This window comes from Triticum urartu, chromosome 3A (genome assembly GCF_056163025.1).
Source record: "Triticum urartu cultivar PI428250 chromosome 3A, HENAU_Tu73, whole genome shotgun sequence".
Taxonomy (NCBI): domain Eukaryota; kingdom Viridiplantae; phylum Streptophyta; class Magnoliopsida; order Poales; family Poaceae; genus Triticum; species Triticum urartu.
This window is the reverse complement of record NC_141875.1, coordinates 166,498,387-166,508,538: the sequence shown is the minus strand read 5'-3', so window position 1 is coordinate 166,508,538 and position 10,152 is coordinate 166,498,387. Positions and strand designations below refer to the sequence as shown.

Sequence of the window (10,152 nt, the reverse complement as noted above, 5' to 3'; positions counted from 1 at the left end):
TGAGATGGGAGTGGAAACTCACGTAAGCTCAATTGCTTCATCTTGTCGTCATTTTCATATGCTTCTTGTGTTTGCATTCTCATGCTCATACATATGTTGTTTGCTAGACGGCGGTGGTGGCCCCTTTGTATCATGAGGTGGATAATAAGTTTTCTACTTTTAGCCAGTGTTGGATCATATTGAATGGCAAGCTGAAGTGGAACCAACTTGTGGCCGATCTCAAGTTCGACAAGAAGAGGAGTGATGGCTCAAGCTTCCACCAATAAATTTGGTTGGATGATGAAGAGGACAATGTTGTCATCACGAATGGAAAAGCCACCGTACCAAAGGATAACCGCCAAGTCATGGGAAACAAGTGTGAGAAGGCATGGGGTTCCCGTGACACTACGGCTACAAAAATGTCATCCACATGGACGGGCATTTTTTGGTAAGGGAGAACAAGGAGGAGAGGTACAAACTCATGTTGGATGCACAAAAGGAGAGGATGGAGTGGGACCAAAAGAGGGTAGAGAAGAAGCTCGAAATTGAGAGGGAGAAGATCGAGTTGGAGAAGGAAGAGGTGACGATCAAATGGGAACTTGAGAAAGCCAAGACATTTGATGGGATAGAGCTTGAGAAGGAGAGGTTGCAACTCGCACAGGACGCGGAGGATGTGAAGATCATGTTGGCGGACGAAACCCTCTTGGGTGAGCATGCAAAGAAGTGGCTTGGGGACAAGAAGAAGGAGATCAGTGACCGTAGGGAGTAAGAGACGGCGAGGGCGACAATGGCATCGTTAGCGGATCATGCGGCCCGGATGCAGGCGGAGGAGGCAGCCCGGATGTAGGTGGAGCAGGACAAGCAGGACACATTTCTCCTGGAGCAGGATGCATTCTGCTCGGAGCAGGCACCCGGCTAGTGATCCAAAGCAATCCGTCACGCTTGAAAATTGATTTCATTTTGGCATGTCCAGTTTATTGAACTATGATTTGCTTTGCTTTGTTTCGAACTGTTGAATTCAGACTATTTGTATCGTATGATCGATGTGCATGGATTGCATGGATTTGAGGATCAACATTTGAGGTATGTGAATGTGCGGCGTAACATATGAGGGGTCGACGGGCGCTGCAGACGCGCCTGAACGCGCATGCGGGCATATAGAGGGCCGAATTCGCCAAGTCCAGCTATAGATGCTCTAACACTCCTTCCATATGTTGTGAAGGACATCTGTGACCCCACACCCCTCGTTGCTAGTTGTAGCAATGTAATTACTCTTTAACTTCGTGAGCTAATATATACATTAGTAGGAGCCTCTCCCATTGTCTTTAAGGTTCAAAACAATATTTTATATGTAATTCCAGGTTTGTGTAGATGATACTTGTGTCCATGCAAGTCATATTAAATTTCAAAACTTCTTACACATCAATTGAGTGTTTCTGGCGCGAACTGAGCATAACTCAGATGAGAAGATTTCTTGTGGTGAAATCAGCCCATTCGATTCAATTTTAGAATCACTAGAGCATCTATAGTCGGGCGCCCCAAACCGGCCTCAAACGCCCGGGCGGCCCGCCCGGTTACTAACCAGTCACGAAAATTTGACCTAGACGGGCGCCTCAAACGGGCCTCAAATTCCTGGGCTGACCAGCACCCCACATATCCAGCCCAATTATGGGGCGGATATGGCGGCGTCCGGACACGTCCGCCACGTAGGACTGACGGTGGGGTCCCACATAGAATCACCCGAAAACCCTGTGGTCCGACGGACGCCCCCTCCATCGCCACGGTGTGAACACTGCATGGCGCCACTCCGACTATTGGAAATATGCCCTAAAGGCAATAATATTGTATTATTATATTTCCATATTCATAATCAAATGTTTATATTTCATCTTATAACTACTATGATCCTGGAATATGTGATTCAATGGAATACTCATATGCACGTGAAATTATAAAGAGATAAAATAATGGTTTCTAGTCTCGCCTCTAAGACTAGCTCAAGTGTTGCGTCGGCGCGGTGTGAACACTACGTGGCGCCGCTCCGGTTGTTGGAAATATGCTCTAGAGGCAATAATATTGTATTATTATATTTTTCATATTCATAATTAAATGTTTATATTTCATGCTATAACTGCTATGCTCCTGGAATATGCGATTCGGTGCAAAACTCATATGCACGAGTGAAATGATAAATGGATAAAATAAAGATTCCTAGTCTCGCCTCTAAGACTCGTTCAAGTGTTGTTGGTGATCATGTTTTCTGGATCTTAAGATATCGTTAAGTGTAAAGGTAGTCCTAAAACAATATTGAGATTATGACGTTGGAAGAACGATCATATTAAATCGATCCAAACTTGTTTGTTATGAATTGAGATAATACCGTCTGTAATCAATTATAATAACACGGAGTATTAACGTGTGATTTTGCTCCTTAGACCATGAGAGTATCATGGTCACTTCTTACCATACGAAGGACTTTGGGGTTGCTCAAACGTCACATGTAACACGGTGATCATAACGACAACTTATAGATTCATCGGAAAGTTTGACAAGTGACCGGATAGCTCAAGAGTGGGATTTGCTCCTCCGATGATGGAGAGATATTCTTAGGCCCCTCTCGGTGTGACGGCATCAATCATCATCTGTCCAGACACACTTTACTTCGCCACGGGGATGGCGAACCACAATAACGAGAAAGAAGAATAAAACCGATAACGAGGATTTTGATATAGTGAGCATGGTGATGACTCAGGAGGATACCGATGTATCCCGGGTTTTGTGAAGTATCGCGAAGAAAAGGGAACATCACATGATAACCAACGGTTCACTCGAATATCAGTCGTGTACTCACAGGGACCAATACGGACGTCCACGGTCCCGTTGTCGGTCATTGAACAAATAGTTTCATCCATGTCTGTGAGTTACCAAACCTACGCGGTCACAAGTTTAAGGAAATAATGATTTGCTGAGTTTTAGTAGGACAGGAGTCATGAGAATATATTTGTGGAATTATTTCATGAATATTCGGAATAGTTCCGAGAGGATCCGGAGGCGTTCTGGGGTCATCGAAAGGGTTTCGATGAGTATGAGGTAATACCGGGTATTACTGATAAATTCTATATAGGTGGAATTTTTTTAACGGAGATGTATATATATATAATGGCCGAGAAGTATTTAGAATATTTTATATTTAATTTAAATATCAACGGCCCTAAAAAGGCCAAAAGGTGGAAAACAACTTGGGCCAAAAAGACCCATGTGAGAAAGTGCCTCCCTTCCCGGGGCTGAATTGGAGTGGGGGAGGAGTCCAACTCCTCCTCCCTTGGCCGGCCAAAGGGGAGGGATTTACCTCCCGTTGTGGCGCCCCTCCTCTCCCCTCCAAACTATATATATTAGAGGATTTTCCACCCTTTGGACACATAAGTTTTGGAGCCTCATCTAGTTCTTCTAGTTCTAGTTCTAATTAGTCGTAATTGATTAAGTAGAGCTAGGGTAATCTTCTTGTCCTCATAGTTAGAAGCCCACTGTGGTTCTAATCTCATTCCTCTAATTCTCCAGCGGCGATTAGCTCTGGATGGCAAAGCGTTGCTGGATCATGAAGGCTGCACGCTTGCAACCAAGTAGAGAGGTCGTTCTTTCGGTCTTCAGTTCGAGGGACTGTTCGTGGGCGGTACAAGAGATCATTCATCGACCATTCGAGGGACTCCAAGTACGATCTACACTGATATGTTCTTCTTGCGCTGCAACTCGGTGGCGGTAAAGATTGTGATCCCAACCCGTTATGCATATTCATAGTGAGCTGGGGTGATCGTAGGAACGGATATTTTTGTTTTCTACTATATTTCCCAACACTGGCTCGCCGCTCAAGGCCAAATCCAGCTATTTAAGCCGGTCGTGTCCCCCAACCCTAGCCCATCCACCTCTTTTCCTCTCTGCGCCCCAACCCGAGCCCATACGCCTCCTCTCCCTCGCTCTCCAGCATCGCCTTGGTGCGGCAGAAGATCACCACGTACGCTATGGTCACGCTGGAGCATCGGTACCAGATCGTGGAGGAGATCCGAGCGAGGCGCGCCGCCTGCATCGCTGTCGGGCTACCTCCGGACTCACCGGAGCCGGAGGAGGAGGGAAAGCAGCTGCCGGAGTCGATGAAGGTGGCGGATCCGAAGGAGGACGAGGCGGAGCAGCCTGCTCTGGGGTTCAACATGGAGGACGCGGAGGCGGAGTTCGCCGTCGCCCAAGCCGCGGAGATGGCGGAGCAGCAGGCTATCCTAGAGTCCATCCAGGATGAGGCCTATGTGGAGGCCAAACGGCAGTTCCTCCGACAGGAGCGTGCGGGGATCGATGCGCTCTTTGCTGAACTCGAAGCGGAGATAGAGGACGAGGCCGGAGCGGAGCAGCCGGAGGAGCGGGAGCTGCAGCTGCCGCCCATGTACCCGGAGCCGGGCACGAAGATAGTCGACATCTTCAACGAGGATTAGCCTAAGTGATCTACGTAGTACATAGGTTTTTTCTTTGCATGTTTTTGTATGAATTTAAGAATTCTAGTATGAGGTGTCCGGATGTGGTTGTGTAAATTTGAAAAGTGACCGGTCACTACCCGCGGACGCGCCTCGCACTTGAGGAGTTATATTTATCATATGCGGCTGTAGATGCTTTTAGAATTTGGTCCGTTATGTTCCCTACGTATATCTGGACTTGGCTTATTTAAGCATTTTCGACGAGATTCCTGTTTTTTTGCGTGGAAAGTTCTCCGGTTCTATGACTGAGGTGGAGTACGGAATATGCTACAGGGCTTCTGCAAAAGAGCTACATGATCGTGGCAAAGCTGGCCGTGAAAGTCGTGTATTATTGTTCCTTTTGAGTTTTAACTCTCAATCATCGGCAGCGATATGTACTGGTAGCTAGGTGCGTGCAGAGCATAGGGTGCAAGCATGCATGTGGCATTGTACCCCGAGTGAGCGCTGGCGTGCGCTCGATCGTCACGTGCAGTGTTCAGTGCCGTGGCTACCGAGCTGCAACCCCATGCAGCAGACGTACGTACCGTGCCAATATGCCACAGGCTTTTGCAAAAGAGCTACATGAACGTGGCGCTGGAATTGATATATTGATATATGCATGCACGCACTAGAATCTATAGGTTCACCGTCGCCGCCTTTCACGTAAGCAAGGGCTATAGGTAACGAGCGGAACTTTGGTCTGCATTATTATACTTGCCCGGGACCGCTTTTAACCGATGCCGTAGTAAGACTTCCTTCTCTGCTCGACGTTTCTCCGGCTCAGGTCATATGTACCCGTTACCCGTATGAACAGTAAATTAGATATAAATTAAAAAAAATCTACGACAATTACGCATCGAAGATGCTCATGTCTTCTTACTGTATGCAAATTTCAGTTTTTTAATATTTTAATATTTCTTTTGAATTTATTACTCATACGTGCTCGGGTGCAGAAAGACATTAAACTTGAGTCAGGCATTTTGGCTCCCAGGAGCATTTGCACCTGTGCTGAATAAAAAAAAATTCAAAGCAAATACTAGAAAAATTCAAAAAATTATATTTTTTTTGCATGGTAGATAATTTGGTGCGTGATGTCCGATTCAAATTTCAAATCATTTGGATATCTGAGTAGCTCTCAGCAAAAAAGACAAATTTAGGGTCTATTAAATAGTGTACTGTTCATGTACTATTCTGGCCTAATTTGTCTTTTTTGCTAAGAGCTAGTCGAATGTCCAAATGCTCTGAAATTTGGAGCGCGCCTCACACACCAAATTATCTACCATGCACAAAAAATTTAAATTAATTTGATTTTTTTGAATTTTTTATGAATTATTTCTTGACCGGGTATAGGTGAGTCGAGGCTCAGAATTGGATATTCGTTTAAACTTTCGTATGTCCTAAGAAAGAAGCCATAAATGTAGCAGAGGCACAGTGTTCATGTAGGCGAAGCTCGATCGGATGAGCATGCCAACGATAATGCTACAACACGGTCGGTAGCCTAATGATTAATCGAAAATCACTACATATTGCCATGGGCGCCGCTGCCGCGATCGAGTACGTTGATCTGTGGCAATGGATCCAAAGCATTCATCCTTCGGCTGAACTGGACAAAATCTCTTGAAAATGGACTAACAATGGGATCTACACGGCAAACTCTGCATGACCGCCAGCCCCTTCTGGCGTCTCATCTGGCGATCGTGGGCGCCTGACAGCGCCAAGTTCTTTCTCTGGCTCGCCTCGATGGATCGTTGCTGGACGGCTGAGCGCCGCGCTCGCCACGGATTGCCTCACGATCCCCTCTGCAAGCTATGCGGCCGAGAGCTCAAGTCCCTGGATCACCTGCTTGCCCGGTGCGTCTTCTCCCGGATTACTTGGCACGAAATCCTCTCCTGGTGCCGTCTACCAATCCCTACGCCGTGCTCCACCGGCGCCTTCTTCGACTGGTGATGCAAAACCAACAACACTGCCCCGGCTTCGTCCCGTAAGGGGATTAACTCGCTCATCGCATTCACTGCCTGGTCCATTTGGAAGCATCGCAACGCCGCTGTCTTCGACAATGCCCGGCCCTGTAATGATGATCTTGCTCGCACAATCAAAGATGAGGCCCGCCTGTGGGCATGTGCTGGAGCAACTAAGTTAGCATCCATCATTCCTCTAACCTAAGACTTATTGTAGCGAGGCTGAGCACCCTCCCCTCTGCTCATGTTGCACTCTTCGGGTCACCTTTGGCGCACGATCCCTAGAGCTGCACCCTGTACTACCCCTTATCAATGAAATGATACGCAACAATGCGTATTCACCAAAAAAACATGATAATGAACGCGGATGTTTGAAACATAGGGTAAATGCATTCAAATTGGAAAAATAAGAATTGAAATAGTAAAAAATGAAACCTTTTTGGATAAACACGACCTGATGTAATACTCGTGTGCAAATTTTCATCGAAGAATGACTCCCTTGTGTTCTTGGAAAAAAAATTGTAAGGCCCTGTTGGGCTCCTCTCCGCTCCGCCATTGTAGCTCCCGGAGCGGAGGGAGGGCCAGCACAATTGCTGGGAGCGGCTTAGACCGAGCTCCTCCCGCGAAGCAGAGTTAGCAGATTGGAGTGATTCCGAACATGCACTAAGTCCAAAAAATGTGAACAGTAATTTTTATATAACATCGATTTTGTTTTTTTGTTTAGAATACCATGGAAGTCATTCCTTCGTGAAACTTTTCACGCGAGTATTACGCTAAGTCATGTTTTTTTTCAAAACTGTCATAATTTTTGGAGTTTTTTTAATTCTTTTTAATATTTAGAAAACATATTTATGCATATATTTATTTTCAGTCCTTTTTAAAGTTGTTCACCGTTGATTACCTCTTAAACTACATATATGCTCAGGAGGCAAGAAAAGTATTCATACAACACCCACAATATAATATTAAAGTATTCTTCAAGAGGGCGTCTCAGGCGCTCTAGACTCCTCTGCGAGATCTCTCTCATCTCCCATGTGTTTTTCCTTTTTTATGGTAATATTCTATCATGTTAATTGACTTGATTTTACCATCATATCTTGGCGTTCTTTCCTTAAACATCCATATGCTTCCGCAAATGGCAACCTGGTGAAAACGGATATAAAAGGTGCTCGAACGCCGTAAAATCCAAAGAATCATAACACTACAAAACAAACTAAGAGGTGTAAATTGATGAAAAATTGGACTCATCAACTTCACCAAGCCAAGGTTCGCTCCTCCTCGGGTAAATGCCGCGAGTTTTAAGAACAAGACCGTCTTGTTCATAAGGTGCGGACAAAAGTAAGTAAATGACTTCATCGCACAATTTGAAATCCACATGAGATACATGGTCAAGATGATTATGAAGGCTTCCACACCTCTACTACTCGATTAGTTAGCAAATGCACTACAACTCTATGCAATAAGTCACACGTCTTCCAGTCGAGCAACTAGCAACATGCTCTCTTTTAACACCAAGTTTTTGTTCTCGTCCTTTCTCTCTGAAGGGCAGGCTTACAAGCCCATGTCACATTTCATGCAAGCAAATCATGCTTATTTATTGTGAGATTGGGATCTTTGATAAGGCTTATTTTATTTAGGGAGTTTCAACTTACTTTTACTTGCTCTTATTTAATTTAACTATTGGAGTAATGTAACACACTCTTCTATTTAATTTGTTTTCAAAACCTTTTAAAGAGAACAATTGAAATAAAAGTAATATATCCCATATAGTGGTTCACCTTTCCTATCCGATCGACACTAGAGATTTTATAATCATCGAGAAGTGAAAATAGTTTAACACACATATCTAAGCATACATCAAATATACTTTCCAGAATGATGCAATGAAATTACTCTCCGTTACTCATTAGATAAAACAGTCTTGCCTCGATCAAAAGAGTTAGATGGTCCACTTTATTAAAAAATGGCAAACTAAACTTTAGGTAGAAATCACCATGCAAAGCAGAAAAAAAACAGAGGGCTCGAAAATCTTCTTGGAAATATGCCCTAAAGGCAATAATAAAGTTGTTATTCCTTATTCATGATAAAGGTTTATTATTCACGCTAGAATTGTATTGACTGGAAACTTAAATATATATATGTGTGGATACATAAACAAATACCGTGCCCCTAGTAAGCCTCTACTAGACTAGCTCGTTGATCAAAAAATGGTTAAGGTTTCCTAACCATAGACATGAGTTGTCATTTGATAACGGGATCACATCATTGGGAGAATGATGTGATGGACAAGACCCATCCGTTAGCTTAGCATATGATTCAATTTATTGCTACTGTTTTCTTAATGTCCAATACATGTTCCTTTGACCATGAGATCATGCAACTCTCGGATACCAGAGAAATACCTTGTGTGCTATCAAACGTCACAACGTAACTGGGTGATCATAAAGATGTTCTACAAGTATCTCCGAAGGTGTCTGTTGAGTTGGCATGGATCGAGATTAGGATTTTTCACTCCGAGTACCGGCGAGGTATTTCTGGGCCCTATAGGTAATACACATCACAAGAAGCTTGCAAGCAAAGTGACTAAGGATTTATTTACGAGATGATGTATTATGGAACAAGTAAAGAGACTTACCAGTAACGAGATTGAACTAGGTATATATGAAGATACCGACGATCGAATCTCGGGCAAGTAACATACCGACAGACAAAGGGAATTACGTATGTTGTAATAAAGGTTCAACCGATAAAGATCTTCGTAGAATATGTAGGAACCAATATGGGTATCCAAGTCCCGCTATTGGTTATTGACCGGAGAAGCGTCTCGGTCATGTCTGCATCATTCTCGAACCCGTAGGGTCCACACGCTTAACGTTCGTTGAGGATATAGTATTATATGAGTTATGTATGTTGGTGACTGGATGTTGTTTGGAGTCCCAGATGAGATCACAAAGATGACGAGGAGCTCCAGATAGTCTGGAGGTAAAGATTGATATATGGGATAATAGTGTTTGACTTCTGGAAGGGTTCCAGAATTCATCGAAAGGGGTTTCAGATGTTTCCCGAAATGTTTGGGTACAAGAATACTTTATTTGGGTACGAGGCTTTTAGAAAGTGCAAAAGAAAATTTGCAGAGGCCATGGGAAGACGCCAGGGATCCTGGCGTCTGGGTCCAGACGTCAGGAACCCTGGCGTCTGGTCCGGGAGTCCGAGTAGGACTCTTGCCTTTCGGGCAAAACCGACTTTGAGGAGGCTTTTACTCAAAATTTCGATCCCAAGGCTCAACATATAAATAGAGGGGAAGGGCTAGCACCCAAGACACATCAAGATTCACAAAGCCATGTGTCGGAAATCCCGTCTCCTCTAGTTTATCCTTCGTCTAGTTTCTGTAGTGCTTGGCGAAGCCTTGTAGAGATTGTTCTTCATCACCAACTGTCACCATGCCGTCGTGCTGCCGGAACTCATCTACTACTTCGCCCCTCTTGCTGGATCGAGAAGGCGAGGACATCATCGAGCTAAACGTGTGCTGAACGCGGAGGTGCCGTACGTTCGGTACTTGATCAGGACGGATCATGAAGGTGTACGACTACATCGACCGCATTGATAAACGCTTCCACTTAGTGATCTTCAAGGGTATGAAGATACTCTCCCCCTCTCATGGCTATACATCTCCATGGATTGATCTTGCGTGTGTGTAGAATTTTTTTGTTTTCCATGCA

General features: G+C 44.5%; 1 protein-coding gene across 1 annotated transcript; it reads left to right on the top strand.

The window, feature by feature from the left end:
• Positions 1–409: 409 nt before the first annotated feature.
• LOC147979059 (uncharacterized) lies at positions 410–4,457 on the top strand. The gene is made up of 3 exons (XM_087515009.1): positions 410–737; positions 1,002–1,062; positions 3,959–4,457. Exons 1-3 carry the CDS (start codon positions 410–412, stop codon positions 4,455–4,457), a joined length of 888 nt encoding a protein of 295 aa, XP_087371135.1.
• Positions 4,458–10,152: the final 5,695 nt, after the last annotated feature.

What these genes read in the sequence shown, in the direction of transcription:
- LOC147979059 (XM_087515009.1), top strand. Translation starts at nt 410, where the DNA reads ATGGACGGGCATTTTTTGGTAAGGGAGAACAAGGAGGAGAGGTACAAA. An exon ending in GAAGAAGGAGATCAGTGACC is followed by an intron (nt 738 to 1,001) that starts GTAGGGAGTAAG and finishes TGTTGAATTCAG; the next exon opens with ACTATTTGTATCGTATGATC. An exon ending in TTTGAGGATCAACATTTGAG is followed by an intron (nt 1,063 to 3,958) that starts GTATGTGAATGT and finishes CTCGCTCTCCAG; the next exon opens with CATCGCCTTGGTGCGGCAGA.